Source organism: Sebastes fasciatus, chromosome 19 (genome assembly GCF_043250625.1).
Source record: "Sebastes fasciatus isolate fSebFas1 chromosome 19, fSebFas1.pri, whole genome shotgun sequence".
Classification (NCBI taxonomy): Eukaryota; Metazoa; Chordata; class Actinopteri; order Perciformes; family Sebastidae; genus Sebastes; species Sebastes fasciatus.
Genome location: NC_133813.1, coordinates 2,194,703 through 2,216,723, shown reverse-complemented (window position 1 = coordinate 2,216,723; position 22,021 = coordinate 2,194,703). Strand labels below are relative to the sequence as shown.

General features: G+C 37.3%; 2 protein-coding genes across 3 annotated transcripts; one reads left to right on the top strand and one right to left on the bottom strand.

Annotated features, from left to right (window-relative positions):
- Positions 1-826: 826 nt before the first annotated feature.
- On the bottom strand, positions 827-12,051 carry dusp26 (dual specificity phosphatase 26). Of its 2 annotated transcripts, XM_074617527.1 has the most exons (5): positions 11,577-12,051; positions 9,981-10,164; positions 8,409-8,620; positions 7,085-7,273; positions 827-4,341 (listed from the first exon to the last, which is right to left on the bottom strand). In XM_074617527.1, exons 2-5 carry the CDS (start codon positions 10,157-10,159, stop codon positions 4,319-4,321), a joined length of 603 nt encoding a protein of 200 aa, XP_074473628.1. In that variant the 5' UTR covers positions 10,160-10,164; positions 11,577-12,051; the 3' UTR covers positions 827-4,318. The 2 variants fall into 2 exon arrangements, with proteins under 2 accessions (XP_074473628.1, XP_074473627.1); XM_074617526.1 differs by lacking the exon at positions 827-4,341 and having other exon boundaries at positions 6,682-7,273; positions 11,577-12,024.
- A 985-nt stretch (positions 12,052-13,036) lies between these two features.
- Positions 13,037-21,870, top strand: ddx56 (DEAD (Asp-Glu-Ala-Asp) box helicase 56). The gene is made up of 14 exons (XM_074618430.1): positions 13,037-13,192; positions 14,495-14,656; positions 14,775-14,929; positions 15,030-15,200; positions 17,136-17,226; positions 17,313-17,554; positions 17,646-17,789; positions 17,938-18,051; positions 18,157-18,251; positions 18,375-18,448; positions 18,569-18,658; positions 18,782-18,887; positions 20,026-20,123; positions 21,504-21,870. The coding sequence occupies exons 1-14, from the start codon at positions 13,136-13,138 to the stop codon at positions 21,585-21,587; spliced, it is 1,683 nt and encodes a 560-aa protein (XP_074474531.1). The 5' UTR covers positions 13,037-13,135; the 3' UTR covers positions 21,588-21,870.
- Positions 21,871-22,021: the final 151 nt, after the last annotated feature.

The window sequence follows — 22,021 nt, the reverse complement described above, 5'->3', positions numbered from 1 at the left end:
ATAAATTGTGCGTTTGAAACAAGCCGTTAGGATTTTCTGTCCATTTGTGATGTCACAAATGTACAATATTTAGACCATTACACGGTTTTAAACGTAAACATTCTAAATGTGTCCCAGTTTATTTCCTGTTGCAGTGTATGTGAATAACATCAGCTGACAGGAAGTAAACATGGACCCAAACTGTTGCCTAGCAACGCAATTCCGTTGAAATGCACTAAAACGGAGCGTTTCAGACAGAGGGTAAATACAGGTATATTCAGGCAGACAGTATGAGGAAAATAAAGTTGTTTTATTTAACATTACAGCATGTAAACATGTTCTAGAAGAAACACAAAATACAACCTGAAAATGAGCACGATATGGGACCTTTAATGTTGGATTTTGGAAAGATTTTTTATCAATCCTCGAGCGGTAAAAAATGTTTAAATTTAGCACTAAATCTGTGTAACAAATGGTATCAACCCCAAAATTGCTGCAACAACTTAAGAGACATAATAGAGCATGGGGATGACCATCATACACTTCTATCATAATATTCTAAATCCTTTCACACTTTTTATTTTGATTAATTAATTCATGTTTATATCTGATTTCTGACTAAAACAACTTGACTCACAGTGCTGAGCTGCATCTCAAATTAATCTTCAGGTGTCCAGCTTTCAGATGATGTACACCAATTCTATGTGACATCTACTGTTGACCTGCTATCTCCCCCTAAAGACCCCCTGGACCCCGCTAAAAACAGACAAAAACAGGTCTCAGAGGGTTATGTGGAGATGTAGTGCAGTAACGTCTATTTAATATAAAATACAGTAGCTACAACGGCTCTGAGAGAAGTTTTTTTTATTTTTATTTCCGATTAAGTACAGAATTTATCAAAACAAAGTTATCAATGCTCAGTGTTATTTACAATAAAAACATAGAAACAAAAGTCTAAACTTGACGTACACAGATTAAGGCATCAACATCTCCTTTGCCTGATTCTCCTTCAACAAAGAGAGTGATACAAAAATAAATTCAAAAGAATTCAAGTTTTCCTATAGAAAGGTCTCTGTAAGAAAACAACCGCATTACGAGAATATAAACAGGAAGTGAGACCAACGACCAACCACGGCACAGTAAAACCACAAAAATACAAAACATACAGATCCAATACAGCAAAAGGTAAAGATCGTTACGGTTAAAGAGGCCCCGTCCAAAAAAATATCCACCGATAGATAGTTCACCTGTTTTATAAGTGTTTTAACTGAGTGGAACGCTTCTGGAAAAAAAGGCAGATTCTGCTGCACCGGGACATCGTGGTATTTAACAGAGTCGTAGCAAAGGAAGTCTCTGTTTTCCTGACACAAAACGTAACAAGAGGAGGAGTTTTAGTCCGATTTAAAATATCCAGGATCTCATGAAAATATCTTTCATGCGATAAGGGGTCCGATGTGGCCCCTCGGGGTCATCGTTTGGTCCCCAAGTAGCCAGCTATGATGCAAACGGGTATTAATTTAACACACAATGCAAACACATTGTCCCTTAAACTTTCCAAGGCCATGATACAAAACACTCTTTAAAGGAATAGTTTGACATTTTTTGGGGAATAATCGCATTCTTGGCGAGAGTTAGATGAGATCGTGCACAGCGTTTAGCGTGTACGTCTTTCTTGATTTCCGCGAGTCATTTGTACGCCGTGTATCCTGAACTGACTGCGATGTAAACGCATCCGCGTATAAATGCTACGGTAAGAGTTAATGATGTAGTATAAAAAGCGAGAAAGACCACTTACGTGTTTTCCGTAGTCGTTTCCGTACGTGTTTTGCTTAGTGTACTCTAGTAAGTTTTCCCTTACCCTAACTAAGAAGTCTTTTTGCCTAAACCTTACTGCGGACATTTGCGTGACGCACAAATGACATCGAAAAGTGGCGTACAAATGACACGCTGAAATGCGTACTCATGACCCACGGAATGTCCGTGTAATGTCGTGGTATTTATACGTCTTCCGGTTGCTGTGCAGTAAGTAGGCTATGAAGGCGATTAGCTAAGCTTAGCTTAGCATAAAGACTGGAAACAGAGAGAAACAGCTAGCCTGGCCCTTTCCAAAGTAAAAAAAAAAAAGGCTACCAACATCTCTAAAGTGGATCATCGACTGGTGAGGATGCTGCTTTTTTACTTGGGACATTTTAGCGTTAGCCTTTTTTTTAGCATGATATTTGTATATTGCCATCAGGTGCATATTTCAGAGCCTTTTTAAAGGTTTCTTGTGTTGAAACGAGTCATCTGGAAACGTTAAAAAGTCAGCTTTCAGCCAACTTACACAACCTAGTTAGCTAGAACTGATACAAATCTGCTAGCGTCATTTCCGCCAACGAAAAACGTCAAACCTCTGTTAGAGTGTCTGTTAGAGAATGTGATCAAAGACCCATCGTTTCAAAAATGACCGTTAAACCGCTGCTGTTTGTAAACACCAGCCCGTTCGCACGAAAAGACGTATAAATGCCACGATAATGCGCAAGGCGTTTAGCGTGCAATAAGTACGCCTTTCTTGATTTCCGCGTGTCGTTTGTACACCAGGTATCCTGTACCAGACTTTTAACCAGAAGACCGGAGTTCGAGACCGTTGTTGACCGGTGTTTTGTTTCGTAAGTTACGTTAGTGACGCTTGTCAAGTGTTTTCCGTAGTTGTTCCCGTACGTGTTTTACTTAGTTTACTTACTTATTTTAAGTCCAACCATGACGTTTTCCCTTACCCTAAGTAACTAGTTTTCTTGCCTAAACCTAACTACGGACGTTTTCGTGGCGTGCGAATGACAGGCGAAAGCGCTAAAATGGGTACAGAATGTCCGTGTAATGTCGTGGTATTTATACTCCTTCCCGTGAGACCGGGTTGGTAAACACACACTTTGAAAGGCGTAGCAGCCTGAAACTTCTTGTTTGTTTAATCTGTAACAAACAGAAATGTAAAAACTAGCAGCTAGCAGTTTCCCCCTGCTTCCAGTCTTTATGCTAAGCTAAGCTAATCGCCTCCCGCCTCAGCTCCATACTTAGCGCACGAGTGGAATCGATCTTCTCACCTAACTCTCGGCAGGAAAGCGATTGAGCTTAATTCCAAAATATTCAAACTATACCTTTAAATCTCCACGGACTGTACAAATCCACAAATCAGCTTTTTATTTACATTTTTCTGCATATGAGCTGAGCAAAGTTTACCTGTATACTTCATCATGGTGGTGTTAAAACAGCACAGACGAAGACCACCAGTCACTAAACATGTGTTTGGTACTTGAGGTAATCAATAATAATAATAACATTTTGAAAAGCTGGCTTGAATTTCAGCATTGGATCTTCTGTTTTTCATCAGCTTGAGAACACAAGCCTCACTTAACACCGAGACAAAAGACTTTGCAAGACTCGAGGCGTGCAGCGCTGAACACGGTGCACTCTCCTGACATCCAGGCAGTTGGTAGCTTTTGCAATGGCACATTTGTGGTATTTTCTCCCACTGCACGTCTGCACTAAATGCTTCTTGTGCCTGCATCTTTAAATTATCACTTAGATTAGTCTACGACTCTGGACAGCTAACAGTCACTGTAAAGTTGAAGTGATACACCGGACTGGAAGTTGTTTAATAGCCTCGTCAAAGTCTGAAGCACCATTCGGACTGGATTTATTTCTCTAGGGGAGGTGGGGTGAGTTTCTACTGAAATTCTACTGTTTTTATGTGAACTGGCTGGTCCTCTTGTAATTTAAGTCACATTCTTGTATTTTAAAGTGTGTCTTGGAGTTATTTCCATAAAAAAAAGCTCAACAAATATACGGTTGCAGCTACAGGTAAGTAGGCTACTACTATTCTCTTTTGAGCCCTTTTTAAAGCCTCTTTTTTTTGCAAATTACCATTAAAAGTATGCCGAATTATCTATTAGCACCTCCTGTTTACAGTGAACCCATGCATGTACAGACAACTATCACTGATTTAATTTTATACTGAAGAAAACTTAAAAATGTGCTGATTCTCAATGAAGGTCTGAAGCGTCTTTTTCTCTAAGATTTCCAAGCGGATTTATGGACGTTTATTCCTGATGGACATCAGATATAATATATCCCCGGGAATGGTAAGTCACATTGAATCTAAAAAAATGTGTTTTGTGTCTGTGTGTTCAGATTTCACTGAGTTATGACTCCGAAAAGGAGTGTGATTTTTGACTCAAATTCACCTCATGCAGAATCTTTGCCTAAAGTTGTCCTGCTGAATGTCCATGTCTGTTACCTCCACCTCCACCTATAATACCAATCCCGTCCAAATGGGCGTAGTGTCCTCTCTACTGGATGAATTTCAGATCATCACACACAAGATATCTAATAAAAGAAAAAGTCTGTGATTATTTGAAATACATTGGATTGAAACAATACATTGAACTTGAACAGAAATCGTAGTATACAATATGTTGCTATTCACAAACTCGTCACAGATAAACATTGTGTACAGATTGTGACAACACTGTAGTACAATAATAATCAACAGGCTACATAACTGTGCTGGTTTAGACCTGGGCTACAACTAGTGTGTGAGTTGTTCAGAGCACTTAATGACACTTGCTGAATGTAGAAAAAGTAAGTCGAGGGAAGACCTGCAAAGACTTTAGAACTACGGGGAAGAATCACTGAGCAAGAGTCGTCTTTCTGAGGGCTGGTGTTGCGGGTTTAAACCTCCAATTTGGAATACAAAAGACAGTATAGCCCATGCGTGGACAGAACCAGGTGGGTCCACACAAAATAAAGCATTGGGGCCCCTTGAATCCCAACCCTGAGCTCCAGGCTGCACGATAGGAACACTGCAGGCAATATCTCTAAAATGAGAAAACAATAGCTCTCTCATTATTTTACTGGTAGCACTAGAGGCCAGTGGCAATACTGTAATCTCCATTTCAACCAGTTATTTTGGTCTATTGTTGAATCCTGCACCCGGTCGATCACTTGTGTTCACTTTATTAATGACGTTTCTGTCAAAAAAACAAGTATATGCAAGTAATATAAATGTTATTTTCTTCCGTTTATATACATGCATATCATCAGCATATAATTAATTATGATTAAATTGGTTATCATGCTTTCCATGACAATGTTAGTACACAAAAAAGCCACATTATAATAAACTAACCCAATAGTCATATATGATTTCCTTGATGCTTTTTGATAAATATTGTTATTACGTTATATAAAAATATTTGAACAAAAAGTGAAATTAACATTTCCCATGTCGACAATGAACCTTTAAACTCAATAAATAATGTTTTATTTATATCTTTAGTACAAAGAGTTCTGTCTTTTACTGCATTAGTGTTGATTGATGATCTTTTTAGGAGAATTATCTGTATGTAAAAATAAGCTAAATTATTTCAGATGAGCATTTTAACATTTTGGACCAACACAGTCTCACAGCAGTTCATGAAATGTAAATAATATTGAATCTATTTGATTCGTGTACATAAACACGAATTAACCTTTTTTTTTTTCGTGACTCCAGTCTTTTCAAAATAAAACTACTTAGTTAGGTTTAGGAAAAGGTCGTGGTTTGGGTTAAAATAACACCAGAAGTGGCGTAACTTAAGTATGGAAGAGACATGACAAAAACTACTTAGTCAGGTTTAGGAAAAGATCGACTTGGTTAGGCTTAGGCAACAAAACTACTTAGTTAGGTTTAGGAAAAGGTCGACTTGGTGAGGCTTAGGCAACAAAACTACTTAGTTAGGTTTAGGAAAAGGTCGCGGTTTGGATTAAAATAACACCGAAAGTGGTGTAACTTAACAATGGAAGTTACGTGACAAAAACTACTTAGTTACGTTTAGGAAAAGAGTGCGGTTTGGGCTAAAATAACACTCAAAGTTGTGTAACTTAAGCACGGAAGTTAGGTGACAAAAAATAAATAGTTAGGTTTAGGAAAAGATCGACTTGGTTAGGCTTAGGCAACAAAACTACTTAGTTAGGTTTAGGGAAAAGATTGCAGTTTGGGCTAAAATAACACAGAAAGTTGCATAACTTAAGTATGGAAGTTACGTGACAAAAACTACTTAGTTAGGTTTAGGAAAAGATTGCGGTTTGGGCTAAAATAACACTGAAAGTTGCGTAACTTAAGTATGGAAGTTACGTGACAAAAACTACTTAGTTAGGTTTAGGAAAAGGTCGCGGTTTGGATTAAAATAACACCGAAAGTGGTGTAACTTAACAACGGAAGTTACGTGACAAAAACTACTTAGTTACGTTTAGGAAAAGATTGCGGTTTGGGCTAAAATAACACTGAAAGTTGCGTAACTTAAGTGCGGAAGTTACGTGACGAATAAATCAACTTTGACTTCTGGCCGCCAAAATCAACACAAAATGAAAGTTCCTTATAGTCATGTTAATATGGTGAGTTCAAGTGACTGACAGTTTGCAGGATTTTTTTTTGGTTCGCAAATGTACCAGTGAGATGATCTTATTTCATCTATACTTCCAGTATAATTCAGCTCATTTTAAGTCCTTTGTAGAGTCGTCGACACATTTCTAGAAATTTCCTGAAACAAGAAAAACATGCACCATCCAGAGATGAGACCTCGGGACTTGTTAAGGATTCCTGCAGTGTATTATAGCTACCACGGATTCTGTTTTTATACTTTTCTGCAGGTACAGTGGCAGTAAAACGTCAGGTTCAAGTGGAATGGTCTGAAGTTTTATTAAAAAGTGAAAAACTTTACTCTGGTATAAGAAGAGACTGCTCGTCACAGGTTGAATTAAATCGATAAAACTGATTAGAATTGACTTAAATGAATTATTAATTAATGGGTTTCCTCAGTAAACATATGTAATATCTTAAAGGACATCACTGGAGAGTTTTACCATCCAGCGCTGGTGTTGTTCCAGAGGCTCAAACACAAATAAAAAATATGAAATAAATAAATAAAAATGAATGGATTGAGTCTGAAGTTATCAGTCAATCGCCTGCTACCATTTAGAAACCCACCAGTTGCTCCTGGTCCCATTACCTCCCCCAGTGTAACCAGTCTAGCTGCTACCTCAGGTGTGTGTGTGAATGTGTGTTTTCAGCTCTGCGGCGACGTCTTACGGCTCTCTCTCAGGATGCCGTCCAGGCCGTTGAGCTGGCGGAGGAAACCTCGGTTGGGGATGACGCCTCGGTGGTCCTTGACGGTTTTGATGGCCTCCACCAGCGTCAAGTTCTGTCGGATCATCAGGTAGGCCAGCACCAGCGTGGCTGAGCGGCTCACTCCCACAGTGCAGTGGACCAGCACTTTACCTACAAACACACACAAAATATTAATTAAATCTGGTTCGGAAGTTATTCACGTTTATACATTTATGTGACGTCATCGCCATCTTGGTTTCTTGCAACCAGAATTGACATGAAAGGGTGGAGCTAAGTACAACCGAACGCTGTATAAGACATTTTAGCCGACCAAAATGTTATAATTAACTGAAAACATACTGTGAAAGGTTTAAAGTTTTAAAACGACTCACTTGACTGGCAACTCACGTGACTCACAGGAATGATGATTCTAACGACTCACGTGACTAATGACTCACGTGACTAGCATCTCACAGGACTGACAATACTAACGACTTACAGGACTAACGATACTAACGACTCACGTGACTAGCAACTCACGGGACTAACGACTCACATGACTAGCAAGTCACGGGACTAACGACTCAAATGACTAGCAACTCACTGGACTGACGACTCACGTGACTAGCAACTCACGGGACTAACGACTCACATGACTAGCAAGTCACGGTACTAACAACTCACGTGACTAGCAACTCACGGCACTAACGACTCACATGACTAGCAACTCATGGGAGTAACGACTCAAATGACTAGCAACTCACTGGACTGACGACTCACATGACTAGCAACTCACTGGACTGACGACTCACATGACTAGCAACTCACGGGACTGACGATACTAACGACTCACGTGACTAGCAACTCACAGGAATGACAATACTAACGACTTACGGGACTGACGATACTAACGACTCACATGACTGACGATACTAACGACTCACGTGACTAGCAACTCACAGGAATGACAATACTAACGACTTACGGGACTGACGATACTAACGACTCACATGACTCACGGGACTAACGACTCACAGGACTGACGATACTAACGACTCACGTGACTGACGATACTAACGACTCACATGACTCACGGGACTAACGACTCACAGGACTGACGATACCGACGAGTCACATGATTAACGACTGACTTGACAAAATAAGTCAACGTTACTTCACACGGGACATTAACAGCGGTCTCCTGGTTGAAAGTCGTGTTTGTTTGCCTGCTATTACCGCTTATCGCCATAGATGCCGCCAAGACATTATAAAGGATGTACATCCACACACATGTCGTCGGACTGACCTCCACTCGTGAGGGCTTTGTGGATGAACTCAGCAGCAGGGTAGAAGTTGACGCTCATGTCGAAGGTCGGGGAGTCGTGAGCCTCGATGCCGTGATAGGTGACGTTCATCCCGGCGTAATACTCGGCGCCACCGCGCCACTTGCTCTGGGCGCAGTTGAGGATGTGTGTAATGCCCAACTTGGCCAGCTCACGCCGGTCTGACGCGATTTCTCTACAGAGAGGAGGAAACTTTTACAGCCCAGTATCATTTATATGTTGAAGTAAAAACTTGTGAAACACTCACACAAACAAAGGCCTGCAGCAACATGCAGATGTACAAGTACCAATACAACAATGTAAACCAGTTTATTTCCACTAGTTCTTCACCACATTGACTCGTCTGCATCTGCCCGATCTTTACCTGTCTGAACCTGCCTGCTGACTAACTATCTTGTGATGCTTCAGGGTTCGAGTCTGTACAGAAGGATGCATGTGTACAGTTTGTTTTCACTCTCATCTGCTGAAGGAGGAAAGTTTCTCCTGCATTATTTCATGCATTACATCATTGGTTCCCAATCCTTTTCCTTAAGGGGACTCCTTTTCTATCATTGAGTAAACTGACGACCCCTGACTATATTTTATGGATATTTCATATTATATTCAATGCAAATAATGAATGCAATAACTGCAGGACATTTGTATTAAACGCAGTGGTGGATGAAGTACCTGAAAGCCACGCTTGAGTGAAAACATACTTATTAATATTATATTCCATTTCTGCCAATAGATTCCTCGAAATGTTACACACTGTTCCTTTAGATTTAATATTGAATTAATAAATGATGAATTAGAGATTAGGCCACCTGGCAGTATGTAAAAAAGTTGAAATTAACTCCACCTTTACCAGCTGTGATGCTTAATGCATCAATAATCCAATAATAGAACATTTGTTATTCTGCATCATGAGTATTTTTCCTTTTAGTACTTTTATTATATTTTGAGCCAAAAGTACATACTTGTGTACATTTACTTTTTGAATGCAACAGAGTATTTCTGCACTATTTTATTGCTACTTTATTTTTTTTATTTAATTGAAAATTTAATTTGATTTAATTGTATCTCATTTAGTTTAATTTTATCAATCTTTAATTTTATGCTATATATTTTATAGTTTTTTACAATTTATTTAGTTTAATTTAGTTTAATTTAATTTAAATTTTGATTTAATTCAATTTAATTCGGTTTCATTTAATTGTATTGTATTTAATTGTATTTGATTTTGTTTAATTTTATTATTCTTTTATTGAATGTTGTATATTTTATTTTATTTTATTTTATTTTATTTTATTTTATTTTGTCATTTATTATTCTGCATCGTGAGTATTTTTCCTTTTTGTACTTTCAGTATATTTTGAACCAAAAGTGCATACTTGTGTACATTTATTTTTTGAATGCAACAAAGTATTTCTGCACTATTTTATTGCTACTTTTACTTCAGTAGCAGATTTTACTTATTATTATTATTATTATTATTATTATTATTATTATTATTATTATGAAGTGTCACTGAGTTGAGTGTTATGTAAACTCACTGATCTCCTATATAAAGTCGTGGCCACACTTCGTCTGCGTGGTTGCAGGCTGTTTTCCCGGTGCACAGCAGCCTCTCCAGCTCGGACACGCTCAGGGTCGGAGAGACGCGCTCCGAGTCCTTTCTGTTCGGGGACCTGGAGCTGCTCCTGGACCGGGAGAACCGGGACATGAACGCCATTTAATCTGGAAAAAAAACAACAGAGAAGAAAAATCTCTCTAATTTCTATAATGAAATATTAAAGCATTATGTGTGTGTTAATGTATTTTTAAAAAAAAAGTTTTATACATTGTATTTAATTTAATTTTAATTTTAATTTAATTTGTTTTATTTAATTCAATTTAATTTGATTTAATGGAATCTAATTTGATTTAATTTAGTTTAATTTTATTATCCTTTAATTTGATGTTATATATTATGTAGTTTTATACAATTTATTTAGTTAAGTTTAATTTAATTAAAATTAAAATTTAATTTAATTTAATTGTAATTCATTTTAATACATTTAGTTTAATTTAATTATTTTTTAATTTTATGTTATATATTTTATAGTTTTATACATTTTATTTAGTTTAGTTTAATTTAATTTAGTTTATTTTAATTTTGTATTTTATTCAATTTAGTTTAATTTAATTGTAATTTATTGAATATAATTTGTTTGTATATTTTATAGCGTTATACATTTTATTTAGTTTAGTTTAATTTAATTTAATTTAGTTTAATTTGATTTTGTATTTAAGTCAATTTAATAAAATTTAATTGTGATTTATTGAATTAAATTTTGTTTATATATTTTATAGTTTTATACATTTAATTTAGTTTAGTTTAATTTAATTTAATATAAAATAGAATCGCAATAAATGGAAATAATTCATCATTATATAACAAATATTAACCTGTGGCTTTATTTTGGTGAAGACTCGGCTGACTGTCTGCCTGTGGTTGAAGCTATGACCATCAACAGGCTACAGCGAGAATGATTAACTCCATCAATATTTAATTTAAATACATTTTCTATTTATTTGTACACCAAATAGATAAATAAATGCTGTTGACTGACTGACACATGTCCGGACTGATTAAATGAATTAATGCATTAATTGATTAATTCCTACAATAAAAACACAAGAGCACAGATGATTTATCAAAACATGGAATCACTCAAAAACTGAGGTAGCATGATGTCAAATCACTGAAAAATACCAAGTAAAAAAAACAACTAATAAATAAAAATAAGAGTAGAAAAAATAAATACAAAAAATAATAATAAATAATAAAATAATAATATAATAAATTTAATTATATATAAATAAATAAATGTTAAAATCTAATATAACAATAAAAAATACTAATAAGTGACATAAAGGTATTTTTCCTTTAAGATTCAGCTTCAACCTTAATGTTCTGTTGGATGATAACACTTTTAAACTCCTCTATAATATATTTTATTATGTATTATATTTTGTCATCTATCTGCATTAACTCCTGGATCAAAGCATTTTATGAAATCAAGATGCATCCACAGTCCTCTAAAATGTGAAATAAATCACACAGGCCCAGTATTTCCCCCCCTATATATGTTTATTATTTAATGTACCTGTGTGTTGTTTATTCCTTGTCTCAGTGGTGCTGCAGGAAGAGCTGCTCCGCGGCCATGTTCACTCATTTATTTGCTGTGGGAGGATGGAGAGGATGCAGAGGATGCTGCTGCTGCTGCTGCTGCTGTTGATGCTGTTGCTGATGATGATGCTGCTGCTGCTGTTGATGCTGGTCCTGATCCTGCTGCTGATGCTGCTGCTGCTGCTGAGCATCCACCTCCAGGCATCTTCATCTTCAGCACCATCTTCTCAACAAGTCCTCCTCAGTGCACATGACTCCACTAGCCTGGGTGGTTAAAGCCACCTGTATGTGTTCATGGAGATATTCGCAGCTTCATGTGTGTGTTGTGTGTTTCAGTCCTGCTGAAATGATCGAGGGTTATTTATTTTTATATTTAATTGATAATGAGGGTCTGTGTGACGTTGGTGCTTCAGTCATTGGTGAAGTTTTTGTCGCCATCTTCTGGTCAAATGAAGGAAATCAGGGAGAAATATGGAGTAAACAATCTCACTACAAGGTCCATTCAAATTTGTACTTAAGTACAGTTAATGTATTTTTTTTAAATTTTGTTTTATACATTTGATTTAATTTAATTTAATTTAAATTTTTAATTTTTAATTTTTAATTTTTAATTTTTAATTTTTAATTTTTAATTTTTAATTTTTTCAGTCTTTTTTAAAGCATTTTTTTCCAACATTTTTCAGACTTTCTTTTCAGACATTTTTCAGTCTTTTTTTCAAGCGTTTTTCAAACTTTTTTTTCAAACTTTTTTTTCCAACATTTTTCAGACATTTTTCAGTCTTTTTTTCAAGCATTTTTCAAACTTTGTTTTCAGACATTTTTTTTTTGTATTTAATTCAGTTTAATTTGATTTAATTGTATCTAATTGTACTTAATTTAGTTTAATTTTATTATTCTTTAATTTTATGTTATATATTCTGTAGTTTGAAACAATTTATTTAGTTTAGCATTTAATCTAATTTAATTGTATTTAATTTTGATACATTTAGTTTAATTTGATTATTTTTTTATTTTATGTTATATATTTTATAGTTTTATACATTTTATTTCGTTTAATTTTATTTCGTTTAATTTAATTAAATTTTTTATTTAAATTAAATTAATTGAATTTAATTGTATTTTATTGAATTTAATTTTACAATTTTATAATTTTATAATTTTGTTATATATTTTACAGTTTTATACATTTTATTTCGTTTGATTTAATTTACGTTTTAATTTAATTTAAAATTTTGATTTAATTCAATTTAATTTAATTTAATTTTACTTTACTTTACTTTACTTTATTTCATTGTCTTTTATTTTATTGTGTTTTATTTTGTTGTATAATGTATTTTATGTCTTTATTATATTTCGAATTATTTATTATTTTTTATTTAATTTGTTTTATTACATTTTTATTTTATGTGTTTTATTTCATTTAAGAAGAAGAAGAAGAAAAGCAGAATCTGGGAACACGGATCTTTAGAGGAGGGACTTGAAGGCAACATGACGTCAAACAGTTGCGACGCACATGTGAGCTGCTAGAGAGGAGAGATGGCCGCTGAGAGGATTCAGTTCCATGAGATGGGATTAGACGACCGTCTTCTAAAGGTAACAACACGTTTAACATGATCACTTAATGTGGAATACAGTGTTAGTGAAACGTTGAACCTTCAGCTGGAAGTAAAAACCGAAGAAAAGAGACGCAAACCTGCTAAAAAACACCTTAAACCTTCTAAAAAACACATTAAACCTGCTAAAAAACACCGTAAACCTTCTAAAAAACACCGTAAACCTGCTAAAAAACACCTTAAACCTGCTAAAAAACACCTTAAACCTGCTAAAAAACACATTAAACCTGCTAAAAAACACCTTAAACCTGCTAAAAAACACATTAAACCTGCTAAAAAACACATTAAACCTGCTAAAAAACACATTAAACCTGCTTTAAATAACGTTAAACTGCTTTAAATAACGTTAAACCTGCTGAAAATATCAAATAACTGTGTTTTTATATCTATAGTAGAGTTTACATCATTCTCAGTTTGACCTTAAACGTTTTGTTTTATGCTAAATCCAGTTTAATGCAACACATTTTACATTAAAGCTGTCAAAATAGCTATAAAAACGACTTCCGGTGTTACATTAAATTCTGTAACCTGAGTAGGATATAATATAATATATATTATATATAATATAATATATATTATATTATATATATTATATATAATATATAATATATATTATATTATATATTATATATTATATAATGTATATATATACACATCAGGGTCTGTTAAACAATTGGAATAAATCTGAAATGTCTATATAATCTAATAGGTTTTGCCATTTTTATTTCTAAAGTTCAATACAGTAGTTACATAAAGTACATGTTCAGACATTTCAGCAAAAGAAATAATCAGTAAATATATTTCACAGTATAAAAATACTATAAAAATAAAATAAATTACAACGAAAACATTTAAGGAAAGGAAACAAGTTGAATAAACAATAATAATAAAGAAAAAATAATCAGGGTCTGTTAAACAATTTTAATAAATTTGAAATGTTTAAATAATCTTTTTTTGCCAATTTAGATTTTTTTAGTTTTAATCATAGTCAAATATGTTTTAAAATCAGTATCTCTAAAAGCATAAAAGGAGGGTATTCTTTTAAGCCATATCATTTGATATGATATTTTGCTACGAAATTAATCAAATTAATTATGTAAATTCCATCTGCTGAAAAACTGGTATTGTTAAAAGTGAGTAATATCTCAATGTTTGTTAGAATTATACTTTTTCAAAATGTTTTGGGAAGAAAATCAAACCTTAAAGAAGTAATCAATCTACAAACAGCAGTAAAAGTGAGTGTTCAGTCCTTTCTCTCTGTGTTGTTGTTGTTGTGATGTAGGCGGTTGCAGATCTGGGTTGGTCCCAGCCGACTCTGATCCAGGAGAAGGCCATCCCTCTGGCCCTGGAGGGGAAAGACCTCCTGGCTCGAGCTCGGACCGGATCTGGAAAGACTGCAGCTTATGCTGTACCCGTCATCCAGCGCATCCTGGCCTCCAAACAGGTGAGGGGAAACACTTCAGGGTGCATGAACCCAAAGACTTTACCTGTGTGATGATGCATGTCTACGTATTTTCATCCTCCTGACAGCTCACTCTGTGTTTGTCGTTGTTTGTCTGCAGAGCGTTCGTGAGCAGGATGTGAGAGCTCTGATCCTGGTTCCATCCAAAGAGCTGGGTCAGCAGGTCCAGACCATGATGAGACAGTTAACGGCGTACTGCTCCAGGGACGTCCGAGTGGCCGACATCACCGGGAAAGCTGACCTGTCGGCACAGAGGTCAGTCCATGTACACATTTCACTCACTCAGGATCTGTATCCAGTGTAACTAGATATAGATGACTAGTGTGTAGTTGACGCTCTGGTCGTGTTTTAACAGGCCAATCTTAATGGAGAAGCCCGACGTGGTCGTGGGGACGCCGTCCCGCGTGCTCGCCCACCTCAACGCCCAGAACCTGGTCCTGCATTCGTCCCTGGAGATGCTGGTGGTCGATGAGGCCGACCTGCTCTTCTCTTTTGGCTTCGAGGCGGACCTGAAGAACTTGTTGTGGTGAGAACACGAAGACTTTTCATTCACCAGAAAGATCACCGTCCCATTTAGTGAAGAGTTTAAGCACTTATTCCCAACATTTTTTGGCTTGTGGCTCCTTAAAATTAAGCAGTTATGGCCTGAGTGTGCTTATGAGAATATGTTTTTCCTTCTCAGATTGTTTCATTTGAAGGATGTTGCTAACGTTGTGTAGTGTGAGTTCGGCATTAGCTGCTAAATGCTCCACTATGTTCACCAACTAGTCTCTAACTTTGTCTGTCTGCTGTTTGTTGCTGAGCAGGCGGTGTACGGTGGCTTTATCAGAACGTTTTTGCTGAAAACAGCTGCCTGAAAATGTGTTTGTGGAGAGTCTGAGACTGAACCAAAACAGCAAATGTGCTGTGAAACCACAACAATGAACTAAGTCTTAAAAGTGCTGCAGCATTTTTTTTGCTGCGCTATTTAATTTAATTCAATGTTGATACAAACATATTGGTTTAATGAAGCTGTAAAGGCCCAGACACACCAAGCCGACATCAAAGAATAGCGGCGATGGAGGACGCCTGTTGCGTTGCCTCATGTCGCCTTTGTAGAGTTTAAGCAACATGCTTTGCTTGTGACTGATCTGAAAACAGCTGTCTTGCTGCTGAAAATGTGGTTATAAGCCCCGTTTCCACCGCAGGAACTTTCCCCCTGAACTAAGAACCTTTTGAGGAACTCATTGCGTTTCGATAGCAGGGACCAGGGTAGTAGTACTTTCTGAAAGTACAGGAACTTTCGGGGTGGAGTTTACAGAGATGACCGTCGCTGATTGGTCAAACACACACACACACACACACACACACACACACACACACAGCGCTGCTGCTTCAACTCGTGTACCGCGGTTCTGCTGTCGGCTCCACGACTCATTTAAAAAGAAAAGATAAAAAGAGAGAGATGGCGAAGGCGAGCTGTAACATTAGAAGAGGGAGAACATCGCGGCGGTGCTGTGAATGAGAGAAAGAAAAGTTGTTTTCTGATTAATTTTCCTCTTCTGCATTTCATTCATTACTTCCAACGTGCATCAGTAAACGTATGCATCAGTAAACGTATGCATCAGTAAACGTATGCATCAGTAAACGTATGCATCAGTAAACGTATGCATCAGTAAACGTATGCATCAGTAAACGTATGCATCAGTAAACGTATGCATCAGTAAACGTATGCATCAGTAAACGTATGCATCAGTAAATGTCGTCGCAGTGAGATAAAAAACGTTTATAATATTGTTTTAAGTTTTTTTTTTTTTTTCAATGTATTTTAGGTGAAACAGGCGGACACACTGAACTGCAGGCTGCAGAGTGGTTTTACTGTGTGATATCATAATTAGCTGTTTGCGGCTGTAAACATAATGTCACGATTATAGCAGTTGGATTTGATGTAGCCTACATTCAATAATAAACACATGAAGGTGAAATGTCATTAAGGAATGTGGTTAGAACATCGCCTTACGAGGCGCTACACAAACGGTGACGGTCAGTCAGTTTGATCGTCTTAAATAACGACGACTGGTGAAAACAAAAGGATCAGTGAGATGTGTAGAGTCCTGCCGTGGTTTGAGATTATACACTGGTGTATCCTCGCTTATAGCTCTTCTGGCAATCCTCTTCGCTCTTCGAAATGCATTTTAGGAATTGATGGAGCACTGAGATCTATGGGATGAGACGAGGAAACGAGGACGCACAAAATCAGGAAATGAGAAGCTGCATGAGCTACAACCTCTGAAAGAGAAATAAATAGCGTCCGGGTCCGCAGGCGGGCCGTCGGATTGTTAAGAGGTTAATTGTTTGAACTTGACGTCTGTGAATCGATGCAATATTGTCACGCAAAATATGGCGATACTTTGCTGTATGGATTATTTCCCTCTTCCCCCTAAACTGAAGCTTTCCTCTGTATCTTGTTGCGTGTTAACAGTCATCTGCCGAAGATCTACCAGTCGTTCCTGATGTCGGCTACTCTCACCGAGGACGTTCAGGCCTTAAAGGAGCTGCTGCTGCACAACCCTGTAAGGTCACATTCACAGTCTTAGAGAGCTGGTCATCATTATTACAGATACTGTACAGTCAGTGTTAAACCTGTCTCTCCTCTCAGGTGATCCTGAAGCTGCAGGGCTCTCAGCTGCCAGACAGCAGCCAGCTGCAGCAGTACAGCATCAAGTGTGAGGAGGAGGACAAGTTCCTGCTGGTCTACACGCTGCTGAAGCTGCGTCTGGTTCAGGGGAAGACGCTGGTGTTCGTTGGAGCCGTGGAGCGATGCTACAGACTCAAACTGTTCATGGAGCAGTTCGGTATTCCTGCCTGCGTCCTCAACTCAGAGCTGCCCGTCCAGTCTAGGTGAGAGAGGACGGTTATCTATACAGTAGATTATTAATGTTAATCCTCTTTCTTTGTGTTCGTATTGATGTTTCTCGCCACTCTCCTTTAGGTGTCACATCATCACCCAGTTCAACCAGGGCTTTTACGACTACATCATCGCCACAGATGAACAGAGTCTGGCTGACCCCACTGCCGCTCCGCAGACGACTGCAGGCAAAGGGAAGAAGAAGAAGAGCTCAGAGCGAGGAGGGAAGTGAGTTCTGTTCAATCTGCATGTTTAGATGTTGCTTTTTTCACAAAGTCTGAATCTGTAGAGGTAAATCTGCTCTTCAGATATTAAATAAAGTGATCAAACAGCCAAACTGTACGTCTTTGGTGACGTATGAATGCTGTTTTTAAAGGACGAAGGACAAGGAGTACGGAGTCTCCAGAGGTGTGGACTTCCAAAATGTCGCCAACGTCGTCAACTTTGATTTCCCCACGACCGTCGAGTCGTACATCCACCGAGTCGGAAGGTGAGTCGGGTTTCACTTCAGCTCTGTTTGATTATTTTGAGACGCAGTAAGAAGCAGTTTTATCTCTGATGAGAGTCGACCTCTGATACGGTTGTGTTTGTGTAGAACGGCGAGAGCAGACAACCCAGGAACCGCTCTGTCTTTCATCTCTCACACGGAGCTCCATTTGCTGTCGGAGGTGGAGGAGGCGCTCACCGGAGGTAACGAGGACTTCTTCTAATGAATATGTGAAGTGTCATGTAAACTGTGTCTGGTCCTTCCTGTTTAGTAGGAAAAGAACGTGTTTATGTATTAATATGAAACGTGTACGTTGTTTGTTTCAGATAATACTGAATCTGTTCTGAAACCTTATGAGTTTAAGATGGAGGAGATTGAAGGCTTCAGGTACAGGTGCAGGGTGAGTACCATCATCATACCTGTGACGAGTCAAAACAAAGACATGAAGTCTCTTATAATGAGCATCAGTTCAGACTTCAGTTCATTTCAATGTTTGGTTGATGACTCTTTTTGTTCGCAGGACGCCATGCGGTCTGTGACGAAGCAGGCAGTGAAGGAGGCCAGACTGAAGGAGATCAAACAGGAGCTGCTCAACTCCGAGAAACTGAAGGTGAGAGATGATCTCCATCGTCTGCAGAGAGAGAGAGAGAGAGAAACGGAGGAGGAGGAGGAGGAGGAAGTGTGTGTGTGTGAGGACGTTTAGTGATCGGATGTTTTATCTGCCGTCTCTCAGACATATTTTGAGGACAACCCCAGAGACCTGCAGCTGCTCCGACACGACAAAGACCTCCATCCTGCCGTCATCAAACCGCACCTGAGGAACGTACCCGAGTACCTCAGTAAGACGCTTCAACACATACTTAAAGTAGCAAAAGTGAAAGGACTCATTGTGCAGAACAATATATATATTATATATATATTCTAATCATTGATGCTTTAATGTTGCAGCTGGTAAAGGTGGAGATCATTTTAATGACTTTATATATACTGCTGGGTAGTTTAATCTATAATACATCCTAATCTATTAGTGGAGTTATATTTTTATATTAATATTCTGAAAGTAAAAAATTAAAATATTTATATAGTATAAAAAATATTTGCTTCCAAAAGGTAGTGGAGTAGAAGTATAAAGTACCATAAAATATAAATACTCAAGTAAAGTTTTCTTCTGAAGTTGCATATGTATATGCTGTGTATAAATTGTTTTTTTTAAATTGCATTTTTGTATATATCATCTGTTTTTATTTACAAATATTGTTTTGTGTCTTTAAAGTCATTATAATTATAATCGTAGTATTTTATTTATATTTTTGTATTATTAATCTCAATCTGTAAAGTAACTAAAACTGTAAAATAGTTTTAGTGGAGTAAAAAGTACTAAAAATGACTAAAAATATTTGCTTCCAAAATGTAATAGAGTAGAAGTATAAAGTACCATAAAATATAATTATAAGTATTATTAATTAGAAGTATATCATCTGTTTTTATTTATTACATTATGGACCTTTTTTGTGTCCTTAATAAAGTCATTGCTATTAATATTGTCACTGTAAATAATAATAACTTTATTAAGGACACAAAAATGGTCCATAATGTAATAAATAAAAACAGATGATATATACAAAAATTACATTTAATTATTTATTTAATTATAAATTATATTATTTAATTCAATGAAATACAATTTAAGAAAAAAACAGTTAATACACAGCATATGCATGTGCAACTTCATATGAAAAGGACACTTGAGTATTTCTATTGTACTTTATACTTCTGCAAATATTTTTGTCCTTTTAGTACTTTTTACTCCACTACATCTCTTTTATAGTTTTAGTTACTTCACAGATTCAGATTAATGATACAAAAATATAAATAAACTAATGATAATAATAATATTTTATAATTAATAATACTGTACAAGTACCTCAAAATGTCCTTGGTTACAGAGAACTCATCATCTTCTCTGATTTCCTCCAGTCCCCGAGACTCTGAAGGGCGCCGTGAATCCGCTGCTGAACCGGAGGAAGAGGAAGATGAAACCGAAACCGGAGGGAGTCGTCAAGAGCAGCTTCAAGGTGAGACGGAGCGCCGCCTGCTGGCAGCAGAAGAGAGCTCGCTTTTAGTGGAACTGACGCTGTTATTTATCTTTATTATTATTACTGCCTTGATTGCGGGAAAACAACAAAACTACATTTCTTTTGACGAGAGTGGCGGTGATAGTGAGGAGAGGGGAAGAGAGATTAATCACCTCGGTGTCGACCAGCTGCGGGATATTATTACAAACCAAACCTCTGTTTTAAAGAACCAGATTTAACGCGGACTGGTTCTACAGGACGAAACAGCTAACTGCTTCTCAGAGAAAACGTTTTAGTTTTTTTTACTTCCCGTGAGTGTTATCACTCGGAGGAGATGTTACCTGGTCAGGAAGAGACTTTCAGCATCTCCAGCATCTTGAAAGCAGCAGGACAGCAAACTAAAACTGAGCTAAACATAGCCGACAGCGCAGGAGAACAGGAAGATGAGGAGAACAGGTATGTGCTCAGTCAGATTATCACAGGTGTTAAACTGTGCGGGAAATGGTGCATTATGGTAAAGGGACTATTTGTAACTTTCAGAAAATGCTTGTTAACAGCGACACCTGTGGCCGTGAAATCAACGAAAGTCAGCATCGGGCTCGCGCTTGCTCGCTCTAAATACACATGAACGAGCATCGATCAACACAGTGAGGAGACACACGTCAGCTAAAAGCACAATATCACTCTATATTTCAGCTGCTTGGCAGTAATGTTAGCTGACCAGACCAAGGTCTCTCCATGAATCAATGCTGATCCTAGTGTTGGCTTTTCCCGCCTCAGCCTCCCGACCGCGGCCGGAGGGAACGGGACAGCGGAGTTTTGGTCGGAGACGATAACGTTTCTCTCTGCGGAGCCCCGTCACTTCACAAGACACGGGAAACCTCTGTTGGTCTGGAGGAGCTGCAGCAGTTATTTCTGCACAAACGTCCACTGAACATTCACTAGATATTCTCAGAGCTAAACTAACTCTTCTGCAGTGTGGAGTGAGCAGCATGCACGTGAGAGGTGGAGCGAATACGCAAGAACGTGCGCGTTGTCTGAGTGAAGGCAAGCACGCAGAGGAGGAGAGGCAGCGGCCACACGCGAACGCGCATATGTGAGCGCGTATGTGTCCCGACCCGGTACATTTATACGCTTAGAAAGTTACAAACAGTCCCTTTAATTGAATGATTGAGAAAATAATCTGTAAATGAATCATTATTTTTTTAGCCCTGTATCTAACTATCAACGATCAAACTCTGTCTCTCTAGTCTACTTCATATGTTTTCCGTCTGTGTTTGTTTTTACAAAGAATGAAATCTGAACTGCATATTAAACACAACAATGCACAGGTTTGAATGAAAGGATGCGTTAAAGAATGATTGATTTAATGTGTTGTAGAAGAACATCCCGGGGAGGAACCCGCTGAAGAGTTTCCGATACAGCGGAGGGAGGAACAGGAAAGGAAAAGCCGGCCAGTCGTAGCTGCAGTCAGTCCTGGATCGTATAACTAATAATAAAGAGACTTTAATAACGAAGAGGACGCTTCTGTCTCAGTGTTGTCCCAGACGAGACGAATATAAACTGGATGGACTCTGGATGGATGAAACGGACCATAAACGCTGACTTGTGTGAGCGTTGAAACGAGGAAAACGCAGGAAACATCAGTTTGAAGTTGGATAATCTAACGTACGTAGAGGAATACAGTATCTGTATTATTTCTAATGCACCTGTTCTGGAAATGTTTATTATAATAAAATGATTTCTTAAACATCGAGTATTTGTGTTGTTGTTCTAGTGGGTCAGATTTACGATGCTTTACATGCTCATGTACAACAGGTATAAATCTTTATTAACATCAGTGTGCTGACTTGACTGACTTGCCCCAAACTGCATGTGATTATCATAAAGTGGACATG

Excerpts from the sequence above, each read along its gene's own strand:
- dusp26 (XM_074617527.1), bottom strand. The coding sequence starts at position 10,159 with ATGGCGTTCATGTCCCGGTTCTCCCGGTCCAGGAGCAGCTCCAGGTCC. Across the intron at positions 7,274-8,408 it reads CAAAGCCCTCACGAGTGGAG|GTAAAGTGCTGGTCCACTGC; the intron begins GTCAGTCCGACG and ends GTGTGTTTGTAG. Across the intron at positions 4,342-7,084 it reads CGGCATCCTGAGAGAGAGCC|ATATCTTGTGTGTGATGATC; the intron begins GTAAGACGTCGC and ends TTCTTTTATTAG.
- ddx56 (XM_074618430.1), top strand. The coding sequence starts at position 13,136 with ATGGCCGCTGAGAGGATTCAGTTCCATGAGATGGGATTAGACGACCGT. Across the intron at positions 15,201-17,135 it reads GACCTGAAGAACTTGTTGTG|TCATCTGCCGAAGATCTACC; the intron begins GTGAGAACACGA and ends GCGTGTTAACAG. Across the intron at positions 17,790-17,937 it reads AGCTCAGAGCGAGGAGGGAA|GACGAAGGACAAGGAGTACG; the intron begins GTGAGTTCTGTT and ends CTGTTTTTAAAG.